At 40.7% G+C, this 25,547-nt stretch overlaps 2 protein-coding genes across 2 annotated transcripts in view; one reads left to right on the top strand and one right to left on the bottom strand.

Annotated features, from left to right (window-relative positions):
* The window catches only part of pitpnc1a (phosphatidylinositol transfer protein cytoplasmic 1a), a 51,839-nt gene extending 33,089 nt beyond the window's left edge, over positions 1–18,750 (top strand). The window contains exons 3-9 of the mRNA XM_086092143.1: positions 6,116–6,204; positions 6,708–6,715; positions 9,112–9,183; positions 13,442–13,537; positions 15,315–15,470; positions 15,669–15,732; positions 16,773–18,750. Of these exons, the coding sequence (XP_085948269.1) occupies positions 6,116–6,204; positions 6,708–6,715; positions 9,112–9,183; positions 13,442–13,537; positions 15,315–15,470; positions 15,669–15,732; positions 16,773–17,086 (799 nt within the window). The 3' untranslated portion in view covers positions 17,087–18,750. The remainder of the gene's footprint in view (positions 1–6,115; positions 6,205–6,707; positions 6,716–9,111; positions 9,184–13,441; positions 13,538–15,314; positions 15,471–15,668; positions 15,733–16,772) is intronic.
* Positions 18,751–19,331: 581 nt separating this feature from the next.
* Positions 19,332–25,498, bottom strand: slc25a19 (solute carrier family 25 member 19). The gene is made up of 7 exons (XM_086080411.1): positions 25,375–25,498; positions 24,699–24,859; positions 24,351–24,506; positions 23,556–23,726; positions 22,802–22,982; positions 22,574–22,704; positions 19,332–20,291 (listed from the first exon to the last, which is right to left on the bottom strand). Exons 2-7 carry the CDS (start codon positions 24,828–24,830, stop codon positions 20,073–20,075), a joined length of 990 nt encoding a protein of 329 aa, XP_085936537.1. The 5' UTR covers positions 24,831–24,859; positions 25,375–25,498; the 3' UTR covers positions 19,332–20,072.
* Positions 25,499–25,547: the final 49 nt, after the last annotated feature.

Genomic DNA, 25,547 nt, shown 5'->3' with positions numbered 1-25,547 from the left:
AGCATAGACGGTCACATATAGAACATGATTATATAGGCTTTGCCCGTTGTACCAAGCGTGTTTTTAGCATTTCGGGAATGAGTAAGGGATTAAGCGGACTGCCAAGGCAACGCTGCGCTCTTGAGCTTCCCCGGTGTGAAATGGACTGTTTTAAATGATTGACTCAATCAAATGCCGCATGTACCGTAATAATAATGGTCTCCTTCGAAAGAAATGGTTTGTTTGTTGGAAATACGTTTGAGAATTGTGCTGTTCCTGACTTGAGTCCAGAGATTTAACCCAGGGGACAGTGCCAATTCACTTCCTTGATTTGTTTACTGTATCTCCCAACGATTGCTGACGTCCAACTGAACACTGCAGATGGCCACGAGATGTAATCATCAAAGGCCCGTCACACATTGAGCAATCGTCGCAACGAAATAGTTGCAAACAAATCAGGCTGAGTTAGTTTTTATTTCATTTTGTACTTTTTTTTTCAATTCAGTTTTTAGAACGAGTTTATTATTTTTGTATTGGTCTTTTAATGTTTTGTTTTATTTATTTATTTTTTAAATATATCGAGTATAACTACAATTCTCACCTTCCGTCTTCTGTACAGATGTACAGCAACACTGAAATAAACAGAGATGGGAAATTCAGGTCCAGAAAGTCAAAACCCTTCAGGAGTTTGGCTGTAGCCCACAGGTGTTTCTAATCACCTGAGCTCCTTTACCTGCCAGAGTAGAAGCACTTTTGGCTACAGCCAAACCCCTGAAGGGTTTTTACTTTCTTCATCAATATTTCGGTACCTTTATGAATGTAGGCTGTACAGGTAGTTTCAGTTAGTTTTCAATATTTTAAAAGTATTTTCATTATTTGTTAATATAAAAAAAAATCTTATTGTTATTTTTCCATTATTTTTTGCTATAATAAGCTTGAAACAAATTAGTAGGCTGCTTACTGCAACGAACTACTGCGACCTCATTGTTTTTAAGTGTCACATGCATTATTGAACCAAAACCAAGATGGTGCAATTGTCAAGGAAATAAGTTGATTGCCCTGGCTGCTATTTGAAAATCTGTTGGACCTCATCATGCCTCTCATTAATGATGAAGACATTTTAGCCACAGGTACATATTAAAAAGGAAGTATTATAGTAAAGCTCATTATGTTTCGTACTGTATTAATACAGTTTTGCGGCGGACATCTGCACACTCAGAAACGTCATTTAGCATCATGTGACACAACATGACATTTGGATTGGCCATTACATCCATGAGGTGGTGAGGTCATTAACTTTTCAAATTCCAGCAAACAATTTTGGCAGGCATGGTTATTATCAAGTGTATAGCAAAAAATAGTGAAATAATCCGAATTTTATGCCTAATTGACTCAAATCCCAAATAGCTGCTAAATTGTGTGTTCACGCTAGCAGTTAGCGCACACTGATGGTTGCTGTGTTGCCGATGATCTACTAAGACTGCGATATTTTACCAAGTTCCAAAAATTGTTGTGCATTTGCTCACGCTAACAGATTGACTGCACTTTTGGCAACAGGCGCCCCAAGCATGAAATGAAGTTTGAAGTAATGGCATTGGAAGTGTAAGCGGAAGACAACCAAACGTATTACTGAATTACAAGATCCCCCCCGATAATTTTGCTAATGCTTGACTCCTTCTTGTGACTGGCAAAGAAGATCACTCGGCAGCTCCAAAATTGTCTTGAGAATTTTTGCTCTCGCAGTTCAAAAAACGCTTACAAGAGCAGAAATGACCACTTCTCCCTGTTACCTCTCATTTTGTCCGTACTTCCTTGGCACGACTTTTAACACATAAAATCAGTCACAGCAATTTCGCTCGTGTATGATAATTCACATTGTAGGCCTATGTGCTAAATTAATCTTATTTGTATATGCTCCTCCCCAAATGCACAAAATGAACTCAGCGGTAATTGGCAGGCATTTTGTATTGCATGCTCTCATAGGAATGATCATACTGAAGTGTGGCCTCTCTTATACAGCAGACATCGCCATTTGTGACATGATAAGTAGATTTGAGTTTTACAAAGTGGAACATTTTCTCACTTTGCTCCCTTCATCCCCAATTCTTTAATGACTTCACCCTGGACTTGTGCTTTTTTTAATGAGCTGTTTAAATTCAGATTGTGAGGGAAATACTTGCACAGACAGCTCGCCAGTCGTCACTCAACTCTTCTACCAAAAAGCTTTTTTAGACAGAGATGAAAAGATAGCCATACGGGAGAAGACAAACGCGACAAGATTTTGTGGCCGTGGACAACAAGTAAATGGACCTCTGGGAAATTTCAAGTGAAGTGCTTTGGACAGACTGTGTGTGTGCGTGTGTGTGTGGGGGGGGGGGGGGGGGGGGTGGAGAGAGATAAAGTCAGTCTAAGTAAGGGACAATTTAATCTTTCTTCAAAATGACTGTCCACTTAGGTTTGTGTCCAAAATGTAATTTTACTAATTATATTGTAAATAGCTATTGTCAATTTTAAGATTTGGGGTTTTTCCTGGCTCAAATTGAGAAAGAGGTGGTACCATCCTGACTATGATGGGTGACTACCGATACCAGGTATCGGTATCTGTGCCAAGACCAGTCTTATTTTAAGGTAATGGTACTCACGGCGGTGACCGATACATATATATATGTATCGGTATAATATATATAATTATAAAGATATAATTATTCCATGTTTCAATAATAAGAATAATAGTTCCAATAAGAATATGACTATTATCATGTTTAAGCATTCATTCATTATCAGTCACTTAGGCTGGAGGTGGTAAGCAAATAAGGTGGAGGTGGCCGCCTCTGAATTTTGTACACAGAAAAAACCTTGGTACTCCTTAACTTCTACTTCTGTATTTTTCTGGTACCCCAGCTGCCGGAAAATGTAAGTTTATTTACGAGGAAGTAATTTTTTGTTATTTCACGGTATTTTTCTGGCGCCCCAGCTGCTGGAAAATTAGTTGTTTGTTTTTTTAGTTTTTTTTCAGTCTATATCTCATTAGATGTCCTTTCAGAATAAATGTTAATACAATGAATGCTACAATCTGTAGGACATAACAGAAATTGCCATTATTTTCACTTTTTTTTTTTAATTGTCAATTCACAAAGAAATTATGGTAAAATTACACATTTTTAATGTTAATTTCTTAGTATATATAATTTGTTTTATGTTTTAGGGTTTTAAAGGTGAATTTTATGTTTTATCCCATTAAATAACAAACAAATATATGTGAAATTACGATACATTTGTGAACATATTTTAACAATCAATATATGTAGCAATTTTTTTGTTTAGTTTTTTTGTAAAAGAACTTAAATCTTGTGTGTTTTTACAGTTACAGTGATTTCATGTTATTTTACATTTGACATGTAAAATCTGAGTCTATTTTTGTAAATTAAATGATTATTTTTTTAAACTGTAAAATAAAAAGTCTAATTCTGTTATATTACAGGTTGGTTTTTTTTACAGTGTAGATGAAACTTTCACTCATGACAATGGCTAGAAAGCACCACAACAGTGTCTTCCTCTGTGGTTTCTGTAAGAGCTGAAGAGTTAGCCATCTCTGGTTTATGTCTCGTGGTTGTGCCAACCATCTGCCACTTTTCTCCTGAGGGGTTGCTCTCCCCAGGTTAAAGAAGTTGTCACACAAGACAGCGTGTCCTTGGAGCCCTTCTGTCAGTTGGAGTGTGAGCATAGCGGTACGAGGGGCGCCAAATATGGCCAATCCTCTCTCGGCATCCCACAGTCCATGTGTTGCCGTAATCGGTGGACATAATCAGAATCCAATGGAACAAAAATGGCCAGCATTGAGCCCAAATTTTCAACCCTTGATAATTGTTGGATTACATTACACAATTAGGTAGTTGTATAATCATGGTACACTTTTCTTTATTATCATTATTTTTCTTCTCTTATGGGCTGGGTGTTGAAGGGGAGTTTTGTGTCCGCTTGAAAGGGCCACTTATGTTTGGAAATGTGGTTCCCTGTTCAACAAAGGGTTCAACGCTTCTTGATGCAAGCCTCTCTGGATAATTGCACTTGTTAAATGATGCAATGAAGTGTGTGTCAGTGTGTGAGGTGTCTTGGCCGCACGTAAAGCTGCATAATGACATGGAACAAGTCGACTATGTCTGGAGAATTGCTTCACTAGCCCAGTCTCTGGTTTTCATTTCTATAAAACTATTAGGATTCTTGAGAACAACTGTTACGTCCTATAAGTATCTCCCTTATTTTCGAATGTTCTTCTTCTTTTTTTAGGCTGTGACTTGAACACTTCTCATTGTAACGCTAAAGTCCTACTGTGTCCTTGTTTAACCTTCTGACAGTATCCATGTCAATTTTACTGGGATGCTCAATGAGGTGCCTGCAACCATCAGAATTAAGAGTCCGTCATGTAGTTTTTATGTGCAAGAGCACTGCAGGGTGTTGGGTGTAATCAACATTAACAGGGGCTGTCATGAATGAATGACCTCTGGTAAGACTTTACGCTGCTGGATGCTTTGCAGTGCCTCTTCCTGGTGACTGGGACTCCAAAATAGCGGACCTCCATATAGTATTCATGGTTCATCTTATTTGCAGAAAAACCGGCCTAGTCTGAATTTTCATGTCTACAATATGTCTATAATTCTTTCAAATGCAAAGAGCTTCTCCTCAAGTGTTTTGGGATCATCGTTTGTGTCATATTTAAACGATTACTTAGGCAATTAGAATCACATTTAGGGGACCGTCAATTATTTGTGGATTTTTGCTATTCACGGTTGAACTCGGTCCCTATCCACGATCCAATGAATTTTAACTAGACAGAAACAGTTGAGAAACGTGTGTTTGATAGATTAACTCATTCACTGCCATTGACGGCTACAGACGTCAAAAAATTCATTTGAACTATTTCTATTAGTTTAACATTTTTCCCACTTTTGTTAACAAAAATAAATAAATAAATTGTATTGTACATTTAGAACAGATATAAAATTTGTGATTAATCATGAGTTAACTAGTGGAATCATGCGATTAATTACAATTAAAAAATGTAATCGCCTGACGTGATTTAAAAAAAAAAATAAGTAAAGATTATTAAAAATTAGGGGCGTCAGGCGATTAAAAATTCTAATCGTAATTAATTGCATGATTCCACCAGTTAACTCATGATTAATCACAAATTGTATATCTGTTCTAAATGTACAATACAATTTTTTTCTAGGTTTTCATACTTTTGTTAAATTTTATACCTGTTCGAAATGTACAATAAAAAAAATCTAGATTTTCGTATTCTTGTTAACTAAAGTGGGAAAAAAATGTAACTAATAAAAATAGTTCAAATTAATTTTTGGACGTCTATAGCCGTCAATGGCAGTGAATGAGTTAAGAACAACCATGAAAAAAACCGTGCCCAACATTTTTGCTAACAACATGACAAAGACATAAAAACTGCAAAACATCAAACTCACCAGAAATGTGTGCAGATTTTAACAGACAGGTTTACCTGGTCGAAAATTTTTGCTAACCAATCAGAGGATGGGAAAGTGCTGATGTCATCAAGGGCCAGTGCTCTGGCCCTATGAGGATGAATTTGAAATCGGATTGCTTAAAGAAACATTGACAATAAATCACTAACAGATGGTGAAGGCCCAGGGCAGATTAGATTGACATGGAAACACGTGGAGGCTGAAATCTGATTGGACAAAAAATAATAATAATAAATTACATCCACATAAATGTACTGGAAGCAGTGTCGCCAAGAGAAATGCTATGAATGGACAGTTTGGAATAAACTAATACCATTTTACTAAATAAAAGTAGTAAGTGAGTGCTTCTGATGGCATTTTTGGCTAGCAGAGCACCACCAGAAAACACTAAACGCGAGTCTGCAGCTATAGCAGAATGAATTGCTTGGCACAGGCAGTCAGCATTTGGCACATTTTGCCTTCGTCCGCAGTTGCTGCATTGTTCTTTACAAATGGGGTATCATTTAAAAATATATATATATTTAAAGAGCTTTCCAGCTGAACAAATTGTATTGCCAAGTTTAATTGTTCCCAGCAGAAAAATAAAAACACAAATGGTGAAATGTTTTTCACCCTGTTGTCATGTTTTTTGTGGGTTACAGCAAGCTACCAAATTGGGCCAAAGCGGTGGTGCCCAAGATTTTCTACGTGACAGAGAAGGCTTGGAACTACTACCCATACACCATCACCGGTACTCCTCATCAGTTTGCTTACTAAGCATTAACATCCAATACAAATTATTGGGAAAATGAAGAAGAAATATTACACTAAAATTGCATCCGAGGTAAATGTGACGGAATAGGAATTTGATTTTCTTTTTTTGTACTGCATATTAGGGAAAAAAAAGTTTCAATCAATCGCATCAACATATTCCTATCAAAGTAGTCTTGTATGCTGCAAGGATTTAAATGTCACTCCAAAAAATGTGTAGAGTAAAAGGTAAGCTTTTGATTACGTGGAACATGTCAGCTGCACGCTGATGTGAGCGTGGCCTCGAGTGCGGCTGCCTTATAGATTTGTTCCATGTTCTGTCACATGGAACTGACGTGATATCAGGACGCCGAATGCTTTTTCATCCAAATGCTGTTTTTCTCTTCATCACTCACACATTTACTCCTTTGTTCTCTTCCTGCCCCCCCCCCCCCCACACGTTCTGTTCATTACACCTACAACCACCACTGGGAATGTGATCAGAGTATACGGTGAGTAGTTTCAATGTCTGCACACACGAAGCCATACAAATGAGAGGTTCATGAATGACATGAAATAGCAGCAGCGGTTTTGAGTAAGCTGTACAAATACTTGGACGAAGATGAAGGTTATTTTTCATTCTGTAGACGTAAAAGTGGGTTGTAATTGTGTGTAGATGCCACAAAATGGCAGCAAAGCACTTACAACGGAGAAGATCATAAAACACCAACGCCCCTGAGTTTAGCACGTAACACCATCATGAACCAACAAGATCTTCATGTGTTGGGGCCCAAATGTAAGATCGGCAAGTCGATAGGAACGAATGAAGGGCATAAAAACATTCCAGCCCGCCCCTCTCGGCTATATCGTAACTTGTTAATTGATTTGAGCTGAGATGAAGCGCTAATGATTTGCTCTTAGACCTAAGATGGACGAGCCTGTCCACCGGAGGCGGCCAGAAAACATCAATAGGGGGGAGAAAACAACAGCTGCTTGATCTTCTCACTTCAGGCTGTTGGCTTTACACCAAAATCCATCGGAATGATGTCCAGGAGACTTGTGAACGGCTGCAGCGTACATATGAGCACGCTGTTTACAGTTTGGTGCAAATCCAATGGGAAAAAATTAATGTTGTAATTAAAGTTGGCCTTGGCAGAGGTCTGGCGTTCGCCACAAAGGGTTAAGGATGCTTTGGGTCAAGTGTTTTTCAGTTGCTCATTAAAGCTGGAGTGGCTGCGAAGTTGTGCAAATCTGCAATGAACGCTGTGTTTTATCAAACAAAGGTTGTCGTGCAATTATTGTTTTCCATTATACAGGTCGATTTAAAAGCTTTTCAGCAGCAGGAAACCAAAAAATACAAACTTGCCTTGTATGCGACGTGCCCAACTGATGCAATGCCAACCCAGCAAATACGTACAGTTGGGGCCCAAATGGGCACCGCTTGGTCTAGTTGGGCTTTGGCTGGGCATGGGCATAGAGTGGGCTTTGTTGTTGGGCCCCACTTGGGCAGTGGGTGAGCGAAACAAAGAAATGGCAATAAGTGGGCTCTGGCTGGACTTCACTCAAATTTTGCACAATAACAGCAATGAGCAATGGAGCTTACTCCCTGGCCTAAAATATACTTTTTGAATGAAAAATGCACACACAAAAATCTGTATTTCAACTTAATATGTATTATTTGGATTATTAACCATTCAAACAAGTTTGATGGCACAAGATTAACTCATTCACTGCCATTGACGGCTATAGACGTCAAAAATTAATTTGAACTATTTCTATTAGTTTCACTTTTTTTTTGAGTCTGACAACCTAGAAATGTTTTTATTGTACATTTAGAACGGATATAAAATGTGTGATTTATCATGAGTTAACTATTGAAGTCATGTGATTATTTACAATTAAAAAATGTAATCGTTTGACGCCCCTAATTTTTAATAATCTTTCCTTTTCTTTTTTTTATTAGGGGCATCAGGCAATTAATTTGTTTTAATTGTAATTAATCACATGACTTCACTAGTTAACTCAAGATTAATCACAAATTTTACATCTGTTCTAAATGTACAATACATTTTTTTTCTAGGTTTTCATACTCTTGTTAACAAAAGCTCAAAAAGGGAAACTAATAGAAATAGTTCAAATGAATTTTTGACATCTATAGCCGTCAATGGCAGTGAATGAGTTAATATTAAAATCTAGCACAGCATTCCGAAAAAAGATGTAGGAAAATCCCTCCCCCTTTGAGCCAATTAAAGGAAGCAACATTTTGCCACCTCAACAAGTACTTCAGGCTCCAGGTTCATTTGAGTTGGAAAATGAATAATTTTGTTTGGCAGTGAGGGAACACTGACCATTTGTTGTTCTATGGCTTTTAATAATAATAAAAAGGTAATTGATTGTATTATTGGTCTCCTTGTTATTAAAATAACAGGGTGGCATGAGTGTGAAAGGAGCCCTTGTGGGTACAATCAGGAACACCATAATCAGCCCAGTGAGCCCCAAATTGTTATGTTTTGGTTCTGTGGGGTTGGGATTTTGTTTGATTGTGGGTGTTCTTGTTGTCTGTGTGATCAGTGCTTTGTTTTTGTGTTCCATGTCTTTCGCCTCGTTTCGTAAAGTTGAGTTCAGTTGTATTTAACAATTTAGCACAAGACATTTGCATTTTATATTTTAAAATGGCTTGGTTTTTAATTTTACTCTACATTTTTGTTTATTTCCTGTGCAATACATTTTGATTGAATAATTCTTTAAGTATGAATTAAACTTGCACTACTGTGCTGATACTTACGGATTGATGTCATGTTTTCGATGAGCACTTTTAATGTCGGTTACGATGGTGCTACTTGGAGAGCTACTTATTTTTTTCGGTGGTAACTTAATGGTGTAACATTTTAATTGTGTGTCTCACTAGTGCTCTTTCCTGCCCAAGTTCTCCATCCACATAGAGAGCAAATACGAAGACAACAAAGGGAGCAATGATAACGTGAGTACAAAAGTTGCCGCAACCAACGCTTGCGTGATCTTGCCCACTATTTGATTGCCTTTTCTCATCATATTCTCTGCTATCTTTCTCTTTAAAAGCATCTTAGAGAGGGCTTGACTAATTCCGTGCTGAAATATGGTACATATTAGCTAGAGCAGGTAATGGCTTGGCAGAAAAAGTGGGAAAGAGGCTTCGAAATGTGAGTGCCAACGAGAGCCGGTAAAGTGTCTGGAGGTGAATATGAAATGGGCCATGATGCGAAGAGGAGGATGGGAGTCCTAATTTAATCATAAATCGGGATTTTAAAAGTGAGGAAGACGAGTGGCAGCCCTTGCAATGTGCCACCTTTCATTTATTTCCGTATGTGACGAGGACATGATTGCTTCTTACTTGATTATTTATGCGGCCAGCAAAAAATAGGAGCAAAAAGAAAATATTTCAATGAAATCTGAATAATAGTACTTAATACTCTTTGCGGTTTTTAACTCTCATTACCAGTGGTAGTAAGTAACTAAGTACAAATACTTCATTAACAACAAATTTTGTACAGTCTGTACTTTTTTTGGTTACTTTAACTTAAAGAGATAAATCCATACTTCTACATATACTAGGGTCTTTTACTCAAATATCTGTTCTTCTACTTAAGTACAGAGTGTCATTATTACGTTTTACTCATATCCAGTACGATGAGTTTGTTTTATTGTGTCACTTTGAAAAACACATTACGCAATGCTGAGCGTCAGTTCAGAAAAGAGGCCACAGCACCACCCAGTGGCCAAAGAGGAGGCATTGCAGTCTCGTCATTCTCGCAGTGTCACAGATGGTCCGCGTTTCACATTTGAGGGTGTTGTAGAAGACTACAGCGAGCAAGGTAGTTTGACCCCCCTCCACCCAATTCTCAAGTTTGCAGTGCAACTGTCGGATGACACCTGGCCCACCAAAATCTGTCCAAGTGCCAAATTAAAGTAATAATAATAATAATGAGCAATTTCACTTGTAGCTGATCTTTCATCTTTCTATCACAGTAAATTCTACATAGTACAATAGATTATTTTTGTATTATTGTGGGAAAAGGAATCACGCTACAAAACACAGGCACCAAAAAAAGAAGATTTTATAAAAATAATCTCACAACATTTTTGACATTCTTCTTCCACATTTCTCAACTGATTGACACCAAAATTCAGGACATGCAGGGAACAATTTCTCACATTCCAAAAATTGCCACTTTTACCCAACAGTTCCTCATTTTCCAAACAAAATAAAGTGTGATATTCATTAAGAATATTTTCCATTCTGAATTCAAACTGTTCATTGTAGTGGCTTATTTTAACTATGTGAAGAACTTTGTGAGGCCTCTCTATGAAAAGCGCGAAATAAATAATCCTTACCTTCTTACTTGTTACTACTCAATTTACAGTAAATACTTTCTTCCCTCCCGCCTCTTTGGCCAACAAAACGCCCTCAGGCGGCACTGCGCTAAAGCCGCTATATTGCTAGCATGATTTATTCATAAAGGACTCAGCACTATTGCCAAAAACAAAATGTTGCCACTTGGTTGTTACATTTTTGGGAATGTACAATCAATTGAAATATAAGAAAGGCGATCGATCAACTTACCTGACCACCTGATGCTAACGGCGACGTTGGCGCTGGTGGTTGCAGCTGTCCACGTTGAGCCATTCACGCTTCAACAACACAGAGAACTCGAGAACTTTCTAATTCCTTCTTTTTAATTTGTTTTACGAACCATAGTTAAATAACTGGCGAAGAAACCCGAATGGTCTGCTTTTCGTGTGAGGGCCGATGCATGTGAGCAAATGATTGACAGATCCCTTGGTCCCGCCTTCTGTCTCTGCCATTTGTGATTGGTTAGTTTTATTCACGCTGCGATAAGTTAAGAAATAATGATCAAAAAAATACATTTGAGCTATAAGGTGGTGCCAGAGAGGAATGATTTTTGCATAAAACATTTTAATAATATGCCATGTCATACAGACAGTTCTAACATACATGACAAAAAGTGTTTGTTTTTTATATCACTACAAACTCCAACCTCAGAAAAAAAGTGTATCATTGTGTGTGTTTTTTATGTTTGCTTATTAACATATTTACACATTTTAAATATCCATCCATCCATTTACTATTGCTTATCCGGGGTCGAGTCACGAGGGCAGCAGCTTTAGCAGTGAAACCCAGACTTCCCTCTCCCCAGCCACTTCAACCAGCTCCGCCAGCGGGATCCCAAGGCGTTCCCAGGCTAGCCGAGAGACATTGTCTCTCCAGCGTGTCCTGGGTTGTCCCTGGGGCCTCCTGCTGGTGGGACATGCCTGGAACACCTCCCCAGGGAGGCGTCCAGGAGGCAATCCGAACCAGATGCCCGAGCCACCTCAACTGGCTCCTCTCAACGTGGAGGAATAGCAGTTTGACCATGAATCCCTCCCGGATGACCGAGCTTCTCACCCTATTTCTAAGGGAGAGCCCGGACACCCTGCGGAGGAAACTCATTTCGGCCGCTTGTATCCGGGAACTTGTTCTTTCGGTCACGGCACAGCTCGTGGCCATAGGTGAGGGTAGGAAAGTAGATCGACCAGTAAATCGAGAGCTTCGCCTTTTGGCTCAGTTCCTTCTTCACCACAACGGACTGATACAGACTCCGCATCACTGCAGACGCTGCACCGGTCAGCCAGTCGATCTCCCGCTCCAACCTACCCTCACTCATGAACAAGACCCCAAGATACTTGAACTCCTCCACTTGGGGCAGGACCTCATCCCCGACCCGAAGAGAGCACACCATCCTTTTCCGACTGAGGACCATGGCGTCGGATTTAGAGGTGCTGATCTTCATTCTAAGCGCTTCACACTTGTTGGAGTTGGAGATTACGGCTTGATAAAGCCAACAGCACCACATCATCTGCAAAAAGCAGAGATGCTATAATGAGGCCACCAAATCGGACCCCCTCAACGCTTCGGGTGCGCCTAGAAATTCTGTCCATGAAAGTTATAAATCGGTGACAAAGGGCAGCCTTGGCGTAGTCCAACCCTCACTGAGAACGAATCCCACTTACTGCCGGCAATGCGGACCAAACTCTGACATCGGTCGTACAGGGACCAAACAGCCCGTATCAGGGGGCTCGGTACCCCGTACTCCCAAAGCACCCCCCACAGGACTCCCAGGGGGACACGGTCAAACGCCTTCTCCAAATCCACAAAGCACATGTAGACTGGTTGGGCGAACTCCCATGCACCCTCAAGGACCCTGCCGAGGGTGTAGAGCTGGTCCACTGATCCTCGGCCGGGGCGAAAACCTCACTGCTCCTCCTGAATCCCGGATTCGACTACCCTCCCCTCCAGCACCCCTGAAAAGACGTTATCAGGGAGGCTGAAGAGTGTGATCCCTCTATATTTGGAGCACACCCTCTGGGGGGGACCACCACCCTGGTCTGCCAATCCAGGGGCACTGTACCCGATGTCCACGCAATGTTGTAGAGGTGTGTCGGGCTGTGCCTGGCCGGGACCCATGGGCATAGGCCCTGCCACCAGACGCTCGCCTTTGAGCCCCGCCTCCAGGCTTGGCTCCAGGGGGGGGGGGGGCGGTGACCTGCGTCCTGGCAAGGGAAACCAAGATCCAATATTTGTACTCATCATAAGGCGTCTGTTTGACCAATGCTCTGTCTGGTCCCTCACGTAGGACCTGTTTGCCATGGGTGACCCTGCCAGGGGCATAAAGCCCCAGACAACATTTTGTATTCCACATTTTAAATATGGAATAAAAAAAATGTGCTGGCACATCTCACCTTCCCATGATTTCACCTGTGTAAATAATTACGAGTATTTTTCCTCTCAATTCTTATATTGTCTTATAAACTAAAAACTCAAATTTCACTATTTGCGATGGACAACCAGTTTAAAAATTTCACTTCATAATTCATATGCTGAGAAGTGTCAGGAGCAATTTGTTTGTTATTGTGTGTGAGATGAAAATCGCATTCCATCACACACTCAAAGGGCCGCTGGGAAGTTCTCATCGAATCTGAGCTGTACTTTGAGGAAATTATTGTATCATTCTGCCTCCTTTATGTACCTCAGTCTGGCTCTTCTTTGATTTGACTTTCAAGATACCCCTGCAACACCCAACACACACACACACACACATAGCCTGTGGCTGGGGAAATCACAGCCGACACTTTGTCAATGGCCGAAAGCGCATTATTGATCGGGCTGTCGCCACTTGTTTGAATTGTGCCTTCCTATGCAGATATTTTGCAGCGAGCCCAAAGATGAGGAAACGGAGGTGTGTTTTGTGGACATCGTCTATGATGAGGTTCCTGAACGCCACTGCAAGGATTCAGAGGTGACGACGATGCTGCCTCTTATCATTTTGAAATTCAGATTTAAAAATTTTTTTAAGAATATGCAAATAGGTGTATTTTTCCTGTAATGAGGCTGTATAGGTTAAAAATAAATTAGGGGAAAGGTGAATTTGTGAGTAGCAAAACACAAGCCATGGTGTTTTCCCGACTTATTGAAGGAGTCCTTTCTCTCACTTTTTTTTTTTTTTTTTCCTCTCACTTTAACATAGTTCCTTGGCACCAAGATGGCGTCAAAGCACTCGTTTTCTATTATTTCTATTGCCGTCTTAGGACCTTTCAGAAAGAACACAAGTGAACAGTGAATAGGTGGAGTTTTTTCAGCAAATAGAGGATAGGTTAACAAAAAACACTGTCGATGCCACAAGACAACGCCAAAGCACTACTTTTATACTAGCCAGGGTTTTGTCCTGTCCTCACTTCAACATCGATTATCTGTTACTTGCTGAAAACCCCGCTAATTTGCTAATTCTGCGCTCATTCTGAAACACCCAAAGATGCCACAAGATGGCGCCAGAGCACTAATTTTAGAGCACTTATTTGCTGTTGACTAGTCTTTAGCCGACGCTTTTCTTGAAATGATTCAGCATTTTGCACTGTGCTCCATTCCTAGGGAGAGTCGGTCGGGGTGCGGCGCCACATCTTGGATCTTCTTAGGAATAGCGAACTCTAGACTGATGTGGTAGGGCAGCTTTAACCAACACCGGGCCCCAATCTCAATTGGACCCTAGTAACACTGGCACTTTTGGCATACGCGGCAGGCCTGGCGCGCCACCGGTGCAACATGTGCTCGCAGCTCCGCCACAGCTCACTCTCCCTGCGCGAACGGAACGTTTAAGCCACAGTCCAACACGGCAGCCCGACAAATGAACGCAACAGCATAATGAGTCCGGCGGGACCACTGATTAACGAACGTAAACGTGATAATGGGGGCACTCCCGTCCAGCAGCTTGTCTGTGTTCATGCGCTTGAGGACTTTTACACGCACGTTCCTGCAGATGCAAGTGCGTGTGTGTTTGCTACAAGTTAGGAATTAGAATTGATTGAATGGTGAGAGACGCAGCAAAGCCAGTCAGTAGGACTGACCTACATTTACAACCTAAATTATTCATATTTGTTGCATGAAACTGGATTAATTTATTCCAAACAGCCGATTATATTCAGTTTTACTGCTTCCAGTTCATATGTGGATGTTGTTTTGTTTTTTGTTTTTTTGACCAATAAAATTTCAGTCTTTAGTAGATAAAAAAGTTTTTTTAAACAATATGTGGCACAGTTGTTTGTTCTATTGCGTTTTTGTGTAGTAGTGGTTTTAGGAGGTGGATTAAGGAAGGCATCGAGTGACGCAACGTGTGCTGGGTACGACAACGTCATACCAAATTGTATCAATGGTTGAACGGCTTTGTAACGTTGCACAGTTCAGAAATCAAAACATACTGTACGTTTCAATTATAACCACAATTTTCCAAACAAATAAAAAGTATAATCCATATTTTGTGTTTTAGAAATTCATATGATGTACTCGATGTACTGTACTTATGCTTTGCTCGATAAGAAAGCGAAGCGTGGGGAGTCACAGAAATACACGAGTGCAGTCAATGAATAGAACCAACAGCCTCTGAAAAAAACCCTATACTTTTTATACTTGCCAGGGTGATCATCTTTCTAATGGAAGCCCAGCACCATAATGTGAACATAGTTAAACAAGGTGGCGCTAAAGCACTACTTTTATCTATTTATCTCTACTTTTGTCTCGCGTAGGATTTGCGCTATTTCAAGTCCAAGAAGACGGAGCGTGGCCCTCTGCAGGAAGGCTGGATGGACACCCAGGACCCCATCATGTGCTCCTACAAGCTGGTCAGCGTCAAATTTGAAGTGTGGGGCCTGCAGACACGCGTGGAGCAATTTGTACACAAGGTCTGGATGAGAACATTTAAAAAAAAGGAATTAATTGGGAGCTTGAACTCATGAATCATCGCTCTTCTCGGGAGTGAATACAAAATATTGAGGACATGACGTACTTTGAAACTGTCAATGGAGAGCACTCAATCCTTGATTCCTACCTCGCATCCTTGAAACGCCCCTTGACACTTTTCTTCTTTTGTGCTCATGCAGGTCATACGAGACGTTCTGCTGTTGGGACACAAGCAAGCCTTTGCCTGGGTGGACGAGTGGATTGGTGAGTCGCAAACCTTTCAGTAACTGACTGACACCATTGCCGTACAGGAAAGAAAGGGCCAGCTATGGAAATTCGGCATTTCTTTTCAGGGAGCGACCGCAGTTCGCAAGATACTAATCAGCTCAAATCACTTCATTGGCCCCAATTTGTTGCACCTTTAACTCATTTGCTCCCAAAAACGCATAAATACGTTCTGTTTTAAATATAACCATGGTCCCAAAATCGTATTTATACATTTGTTGTGTTTTTTTTATGCTAAAGCATAAAGAAGGCTTTGATGCAGCCTCTGACCTGAAGAGGGCGCTTAAAGCAATGGTCGTCATTACCAAAAAAAAAAAGGCCAAAGAGGTTTTTTTAATAATGATGAAACATTAACAATTAATTAAGCATTTAAAATTTGTTCTAAATGTACAATAAAATGTATATTAAAATATTTTTTCTAAGTTTTCATACTCTTGTTAACATAAAAGTGTGTGTGTGGGGGGGGGGGATTAAACTAATAGAAATATGGCTGCATCTTTTAGTCATTGATATCGAAATTTCATAATAATTCATAAAATTGAGTTGAAATTACAAAGATGAGTGTGATATTGATTTGTCTTGAGGTAATTATTCTGCCACTAGATGGCATTATTGCATTTGTAATACGTTGGTGACAGCTCAGTGCATTGTTCTTTTCATATTAAGAGCTATCCAATCTTTAACATGAAGTAACTTGTGAAATTCTGCACATTTTTAAAATTGTAAAATACAATTTGATCCCCAAATATATGCATTATTTTTAAATCTATTACTGCTCAATTTTGACATGGACGTGTCTGCTGTGTTGCGACTGGAATTCCCCCAGTTTCAATTCCAAGTAAGGGGCCGTTTATTAATTGTGTGTTTAAGAAATTAATGGCGTTAAAGGAAGTTTAAAATTAAACTCAACATTAACGCACAAATTTTGACACCCCTAATATTTTTTTTTCGTTTTTTGTTTGTGTAAAAAAAACTTTTAACAGTGTCAATTGACCCCCTCCTTGTGTCCTCAACACCAGACATGAGCATGGAGGAGGTCCGAGAGTACGAGCGCGCCACGCAGGAAGCCACCAACCTGAAGATCGGCACCTTCCCGCCGGCCATCGCCATCACCGAGACGCTGCTGCCCGCCAACGCTCGCAGCGGGACCAACAGCGCCCCGTCTACGCCCCTGTCCACAGAGGCCCCCGAATTCCTGACCGTGCCCAAGGACCGCCCCCGCAAGAAGTCGGCCCCGGAGACCCTGACCCTGCCCGACCCGCAGGGCCGGCGGGATTCCATTTTCAAACTTCCCAGCTTCTTCTCCTGGAACTCCGACCCGCAGCCCAAATGATGAGCCCGGCGCATCCCGTAATAGCCCCTCGGCCGGTTTTCGGCGTGACGGCGGTCCGAGCTCCCATACCCGCCGCAGAACATGCGGACAAGCAGCCTGACGGGACATCCGGGAGGTTCCCAAGACGGAGACACACCAGCCAGAAGCACCGGGCAGCACTCTTGGCCCCGTTCAGTGTAGCATACATTCCTTACAAAAAAAAATCACATTACAGAAGACGAGCTTCGGTGTGGATGCTTACGTATGTTGTGATGGAGTCACATGACGCACATATGGCGTACACTTGTTTTGCTTCATGAGCTGGCGTCGTGCTTGGCACGTGTGTGTGTCTGTATCACTTGACTCATATGACTTGGGGGGGGGGGGGGGCTGTAAATATGCTTCAGTAATAAACAAGATTACATCTTCACAAATAAATTGGGACCGAGCAAAAATAGACCCCACACTACTTTTGTCCAATTGAAGCGCCATAACCCACTGCAACTTAATTCCTTGGCACCGAGATGCCACAAGATGGTAGCAAATCGCTGCTTTTGTCGAAGTGAAGCTCTTCAACTCACTTCAACATAGTTCCTCAGCAACAAGATGGCGGCCAAGAAGTTTCAACTCACCTCAACATGGTTCCTCGACACCAAACTAGTGGCAAAGCGCCAAACTCAATTCAACATAGTTCCCTGGTACCAAAATGCCAAAAGATGTTGTTAATGCACTACTTTTGTCCAAACACATCAACTCACTTCAACAGTTCTTTGGCACTAAATGTGCCAAAAATACAGCGTAAAATCTCTAGACTTTTGTCTCAAAACTCAATTCAACATGCATTCCTTAGCATTTTGATACAAGATGGTGGTCAAGCACTACTTTTGTCTAAATAAGGCTCATCAACTCACATGAACATAATTCTGTGGCAAGACACTAGGCGGCGGCAAAGCACTCCTTTTATTGCCGGTGATATGTTCCAAACCCACTTCACAAAATCTGTGTCGTAGAATAAAAAATAAAAATAAATAAAATATTTTAATACTACTACCACACACTTGAAAATATTAAAACACAACTTTTTAAACACATTGTAAGTATATTTGAACCCCAAAAAAACTTCTGGCCTAAAATGCCTAGAAAATACTGTACATATTGTAGTGTCTGTCCGTGCGTGTGCCTTTAAGAGGCGGGGCTGGCTAGGCATATGTGTGACAGCAAGCCTATGTGAGTGTCTGGGCATGAGCTGCGGCCGACAGCAGCTTCTGTGTGGCAGTGCTATTGTGTTTAACTGTGCTCCTGATGTCCGACAAACAGCTGAAAAGTGCATCAGTGAGCGTGGCTCTCCTTTCCCACATGCGAGGGCATTGCAGGACTAAACTTTAAAAAAAAGAAGAAAAAAAACGCAATATAACGTAGGAACACTGTATCCTCTGGTGGCGTCATGCTAATTGCCTGTTGTGTATTTGAATGGACGCACGATCTGCCTATTTTGTGTGCGTGTCAATCACAGTACTTGTGTACTTGCATGACTTTTGAATTTGGGCAAATTGAATGTTAAGTGTTTTTCCCATATTCTTTGACGTGATTGCAACTTTTCTGTGTACTTGTACTATTTTAATCATTTCAGCAGCTTCGTTACATCCCATTCTGTTTATGGGGTTCCTATTCTGTCAAGTCAATGAAATAAAATATTGTTGCATTAATATAAATGACTTGTGATTAATTTTGTTGCGCTAACACAACAAAAGCAACAAACAAACAAAAAAGATACATGATGATCGTGTGCAGAGTTTTGCACGCCAAATGAACATGTTTTGCTCTGTCTAACCAGAGAACAGAAAAATGCTGATGTCATCTTGGACAAATTTGATTGGAATCTAGCTGAGGTTTGATGAGCCAGCACTACTGATTGGGAAAGGCAGATTTGACAGACATGGCAACACGCTGAGGCTGGAATCTGATTGGACAAAAAATCCAACATCCAAATCCACGTACTAGAAGCAGGCACAGCCATGGGAAATGCTAGTGAATGAGTAAATGTTGCAAATTCATAAAATTTGATTGAAACAAATATTCAGTTGTAAAAGTAGATCACGGTTTAGCCCACTACTGGCTTGCTGACCTGCTACACACAAAAAAAAATTGTTTTTAATTGTTTAAAAAAAAATGACTACTCACTAGATGACTGAACCACAAACCACCACTTTTCACATGATAAATATATCAATATAGTTGTTTATTGTGCAATTGAGTACAGTACACAACACACAGTGTATAACAAAACAGTGGTGCCTTGATTTAGAAATGTAATCCTTCTGTCACCATGCTTGTATCACAAATCAACTTTTAGTCATGCTACTAATCCATTCCAACCTGCCTAAAACAGCAACAACAAAACATAATTCCTTAATTGATGCATTTTTCACTTTACTTTTATCCAAATTAATGGGGTTTTTTTGTGTCTTTTTCTTCACTTTGAGCAGGTTTACCATATTTTCATTGGCAGAGATGGACATCTTTGAACTTATTCTTAGCATTTAGCGACACTTTCTGCTTAGTACATAGTATATTACGCTCATACTGCTTCGGTAAGAATAAAATATAATTTGGAAAACATAAACACAACCACAAAAAGCACCAAATACCTGCACGACCTGCGAGGTAACCATGTGAACAGATGTTGAGAACACTGCTGCCATCTAGTGGCGGATTGCCTGAAACCCACACATGTGTAAACACAAAGCAAATATTTTTCTTTATTTTTTTACAAACTTGTAAATAAAGGTTTCACTGTTTTGATGCAAATAAATAAACACTCAGATTGCAAAACAACAGTCAATGGTTGTCAGTTTAATATTCATAATAACCCCATGATAGTATACTTTTCATTTAAAGACATGACAAAAGAATATGATAAATACATGTTTTCAGTGTACCACCCTACTGCACTGTCCTGTAAAGAGTCCTGCCACCACACCTCCATTTTGTAAACTCCCCACCTTCGCTATCTTCCCACCGCACGTTTGTTGAGGTCGCCGTCGTTTCTCGGCACGTCTTTGAGGTCTCGGAGCATGTTGAGGAACAATTCATACCAGAAAAAGATGAAGCCGGTGGACAGGGCCGCCTTGACCAGGCTGGGAGAGAGGCCTTTAAAGAAGCCTCGCACGCCCTCCTCTTTGGCCATCTGCGACACACAGTCCGCTAACCCTCGGTAACGCCGCACCTACGGGACATATTTTGGGAAAATTTACTTTTGGTGCCTTGATTTACAAGCTTAACGAACATATTTCTGTTTCCGTTTTGCAGCAATTAGCATTAGAATATACCTAAGTTTCATCATTATTCACAAATCATCATCACAATCATCAAGGACGCATCTGTCGAGGAAGGACGCATCTGTACTTGCTCGTGACTTCTAACTTTTTTGTTGACGTTGGGATTTTTAACTACATTGTTGCAATATGCCTGGCGGAAAAAGAGTTTACAAAATTGAGGAGATAAAATCTTCTCTTGCAAAACTCAAATGGTCACCGAAATAGTTGAAATGAAAAAGAGCATCGAGCCACTTCTGCAGGAAACTCAGCAGTTGAAGAAAGAGACTCAAGAAAAAGATCTTTGAACAAAAAGTGAATGATTTGGAACAGAATCTCCCAATCAACGATGTGATAGTTACAGGTATCCAGATTAGACCGCGCCACGGCCCTCAGGCGAGAGCTGCGGCCAGTACAAGTGCAGTTGATTCTGAGACTGTCAAACAGCAAATGACAACTCAACTCAGAGATTTGGGATTAATTGTGGATCCAGCGCACATCCAGATATGCTTTTGGCTTCCAACTGGGGGGACACGCCCACCGGCAGTTCTGATCAGGTTTGTTGACAAGAAGAAAAAGATTGCTTTTTTGAGAGACAGCTACAAGCTTAAAGATAAACATGTCTACGTCAATAAAAATCTCACAAAACGAAATTCTGACATTGCCAGAAGGGCGCGACAATTGGTTAGCTCTTGTTTATACACCTGCATTGATAACATGTATTGCTGTTCCTGTAAGAATGTAAACACTGTTTGGCTCTATTTGGACATGTATTGTAACATGCAAGGCTGTCATGATAAGGTTGTATTGTGGCTGCAATGTATCTGCTGTAAATAGTTACAATGGGTTGGTAGACATATTTCCAGGATGCGGCTAGCAGGGGCTACTCCGCTGGGTGGGCTGACCTTGGTGGGCGCTCAGGAGTATCAAGATCTAAGCATCATCGGATGCTGGCAACAGTGGTGGCTGAAGTGACCAGAATGGAGTGAACACTGCTGTGGACGCAATGGGCAGAATGCAAGCCCATCTACTCTTCTGGAAGCCACAACATGTGTGAAAACTTATCCAAGGTCAGCGAAGACATTACTGGTGAACGGCCATGCGCTCGCCTTGGCTGCTCGCCTGGTTGGGTGGGCCCTGTTGGTGGCGTCCGGGAACCGATTTACCAATTCTTAATGATTGGTACTAGCTGCAACTTACACACAGACGTTACTTAAGATGAACTGAGCAAGGAGTGTGCAGACTTAAGTCTGGGATTGATAACGATATGAATCAATGACTATCATAATCAATGTATATGACTGATGCGTATAGTAAGAATCGCTGGAGACGGGTTACTAATAAGCCATGGATGTCAATATTGCAAATGAGATGATGTGTTTGATGTAACCTGTAAAAATGTGTCCGAAAGGAAAAAAATTAATAAAACAAACAAACAAAACAAAACAAAACAAAACAAATCTGTTTAAAACAGTTGGGGAAAGAGCTTTTTTGCAATATGGCCCTGGCTGATCTCTTAAACTCTGCTGCCACCTGCTGGCCATTTTTTGTAAGAACTACCATTGCTTTAAGCGTTCTTTACAGTTGAGAGGCTGCATCAAAGCCTTCTGTATGCGCTAGCATAATAATAATAAAAACGCATAAATACGTTTTTTGGGACACTAGTAATATTTAAAATAGAATGTATTTCTATGTTTTGGGAGCAAATGAGTTAACTAATTTCACTACCACTTAAAACAGTTCAATCAACTTTACCCATTGAAATGAATGGGAATGACAATCCATTTCAGTCACCCAAAATCCATCCAAACATCCAAAATTTAATTATTATTATTATTATTTATTTTTTTAACTGTGTTCAAATATCTGTCGCTTAAAGGGTTAGAATACCACATATTGATGCTAATCATATTAACCCATTTATGGCATTTTTCTATATGTGTGAGCATTAAGCTACAAACAAAGTTACAGTATGTGCATGGTTTGGTTAAATGCACAACATGGAATTCTCTCCGTTTGATGTTTAGTTATACAGCAAACTTTCACTAGGAGGAGAAATGAACAGCTTGAAGCAAGCACACCACCTTACACTCAAATATGTTGCTTGCAAGTCAATACAAATTAGTCAAACTTTAGACTTGAAAATAGGGTGGAAAGAGAAGTTACAATAAAAATTTAAAATAAAGCAGCTGACCTGTCCAAAGTGGACTCTAGCCTCCTCGAAGCCTCCAACTTGAAGTCTCTTCTTGAAGAGGTCAAACGGATATGTGACTGTTTTGCTAATCATTCCGGCTCCACTGCCGCACACCAGACTCCTGAGGTTCTCTTAAACAGCAAAAAAAGCCGACATGGTCAGGCCACCGCCGCCTCAAGAAAAAGACAAACTTATACTAAAATCGCGATATGACCAGAGTGTACTGACCTCCCGATTTCCCAGCGGAAGGAGGCGGCGCCAGAAGCCTTTTGAAGACGTTGTAGAAGAAGAACTGCATGCCGGCGTAAGGAAAGACGGCAATGAGCACTGGAGAGAGGCCGCGGTAGAACGTCAGCGCGCCCTCTGAACTCCACATCGTACGCACGCCATCTGTCAGGTTCTTGTACAACTGCAAACACGCAATTTGATCACATAGCATGCACATTTCAATATTTGATAACATAACATATTCTAAGAGATGCTGTATTAATAATCATAATATTTAGCATTTATAAGTGTTTTGTTTTTTTTATCCTCTGCTATTTGGTGCTCAGACCAAATTGTTGTCTAAAAGAATTGAGTAGAGAAGCTTCATTTAGCGTAAAGTAACGTCTTGGTGCCAACAAACTAGGTCAAAGTGAGTTGAGGAGCTTCATGTAGACAGAAGTAGCGCCTTACCGCAATCTTGTGGCAAATTTGTGCCAAGTTAACTATGTCAATAAGTGAGTTGAGGACCTGAATATAGATAAAAGTGGCGATTTGGTGCCATCTTATGGCCGCTTGCTACAAAGGAACTATGTTAGAGTGAGTTGAGGATTTTCAATTTAGATGATATTTTATATGATTCAGGTGTGTTAGAGGAGGGGCTGGATAGGTGCTCTCGAGGGCCAAACTTCCACTCAGGTGAGTCTGCGACATATCCCCCCGTGCTAAATGTAATCACAACGGTTGGCCATGATTGAGTGTTGTGACCATCTCGCACCTTGGGCTCGCCCTGGGCGGCAAAGCGCGTCCTGAGCGTGTCCAGAGGCTGACACACCACCGTGGCCGAGCAGGCCGCCAAGCCTCCGCACAGGAAGTGCACCCCGGACGTCTGGCTGTCGAACGCCGTCGTGTCGTGCACCGCCTTGGTCAGAAACTCAAAAGTGGCAAACTGCAAAGGGAAAAAAATGCACTTTAAAAAAATAATAATAATTCTACGCACACAAAATGTGTTCAAACAAATTACACGACAATTTTTTCTGAGTATTTTTTTATAGGTTTTTACTGTATATGGGTCAGTCCAAATTTATAGTTGGGCACCCTTAGTGTAGAACATATTGCTAGCCTCGTTGGATAATTGCCTATATAATTTTTTACGTCCTGTAAAAAAAAATTATTAAATAAATGCCAATGTTTTTATCTGCTTTTCCAACTATGCTAGTAGGCTAAGGATATGCCTGTGATTATTTTTGTAAGATTTGTTTGTATATGTGGCTGCTCTGTGAGTGATTAGCAGCGGTTTGAAGGTTAATAGTTAGCAAAACATTCATGCTAATTTCCATTAGCCCCTCTACGGCATTTCATATTGTATATATTAGCATGCGGCTAGTGAATTTAGATAAAATGGTATGGTTTGTTTGTCGTCTTAAAACTTAAAATGTTTAACACTTTTTTTCCATATGCACTAGTTTTTCTTTTTCTTTTTTTTGCATGGTTTCTCTATATCACGGATATTCATCCATCACAAATGGGTCTTGACATGATTCCTTGGCGGCAGTCAGGGGGTTGATTGTACCTGCACTGCTCCATAGCAGATGGAGAGCAGCTGTGCGGGGACGTGACCCTTCCAAAAAGCAGGGAGGCCTTCTTCTGTGTGAATGCAACGTGCCGCCTGAAATAATCCCCAGTACTTCCCTCTATGCCCGGTCGAGGACAAACTCTCAATCTGAAGCTGGAAGGGAAAATAATATTTACATCATAAACACAATATTCATGTAATAATAGCCCTAAATTGTCCATATGTGCCATGGGATTGACTGGCGACCAGTCCACCATATCAGATGGGATGGGCTCCAAGACAGAACAGGACAAGCACTATAGACAACAGATGGAAGGCTAATGTAACGGCTACATGTGACGCTACCTGAAATCGTATTTTAATGACGTCCAAAGGGTTGATGAGGGCTCGGGTGACCATGCCGGCAGCGGACCCCGCCAGGGCTGCCTCCTGGGCGCTGACCCGTACGCCCTGTACCCTGGGGTCATAGCCCACCATGTCTCCAATGCCCCTGTTACCTGTTAAAGCTAACACATTTTTAAAAAAAGAAAAGAAAAAAAAGAATCATAACTTTGGTGTGCTTGTGTCATCAAACAATACCAGTTGTGGACAAACTGATATTGATTTCCTTTGAAATAATTCGTATTTAAGAATTTACAAGAATAAACGTGTGCTGGGTCGTTCATCGAAAATCAAGCAAGAATTTTCCTTTAGCCTCTCGGATTTTGAAATCTAGAGCAGCAGTCTTTTCCTTCCATTCCCAACCACACCTTAAATCGAGAGGAAAATGTAAAACACTTGGTTGATTCAACACGAAGTCAACTTCCTTTTCACAATAATCAAACGGAGAGATAAACTAAAGTGAAATAGGTAAAATTATTTAACAAAGAATCTGAGTTCTGACAGTTGTAATGTGAGAAATATGTAAACAAACCCGACAGTAGAGGGCATGTTGTAGGACTTGGCGAAAAGCTAAGCTAACAACGAGAGCATTTTGGAAAGAAGGATGCAACGATAATAACCAGAGTAGTCAATAACTTACTTGGCTAAATGTGTCGGTCTTTACAAAAATATCCGCAACATTGAGACTTGGAAAATCTGACAAGAACAAGTTAAATGAATGCAGCTTCCACCATCAACTGTTACAACTACTTCCGGGAGGTGACGTTTCCTACTGCTTAAAAACACTTCTCATAACACCGTAAATAACAAATG

Source organism: Leptonotus elevatus, chromosome 1 (assembly GCF_054856555.1).
Source record: "Leptonotus elevatus isolate MCC_2025b chromosome 1, RoL_Lele_1.0, whole genome shotgun sequence".
In the NCBI taxonomy this organism is placed as follows: domain Eukaryota; kingdom Metazoa; phylum Chordata; class Actinopteri; order Syngnathiformes; family Syngnathidae; genus Leptonotus; species Leptonotus elevatus.
Note: the sequence above shows the minus strand (reverse complement) of the source record. Positions and strands in the feature narration are given on the sequence as shown.

Excerpts from the sequence above, each read along its gene's own strand:
- slc25a19 (XM_086080411.1), bottom strand. The coding sequence starts at position 24,830 with ATGGTGGGCTATGACCCCAGGGTACAGGGCGTACGGGTCAGCGCCCAG. Across the intron at positions 24,507-24,698 it reads TCATTAAAATACGATTTCAG|CTTCAGATTGAGAGTTTGTC; the intron begins GTAGCGTCACAT and ends TTTCCCTTCCAG. Across the intron at positions 22,983-23,555 it reads CCGCCCAGGGCGAGCCCAAG|TTGTACAAGAACCTGACAGA; the intron begins GTGCGAGATGGT and ends GCGTGTTTGCAG.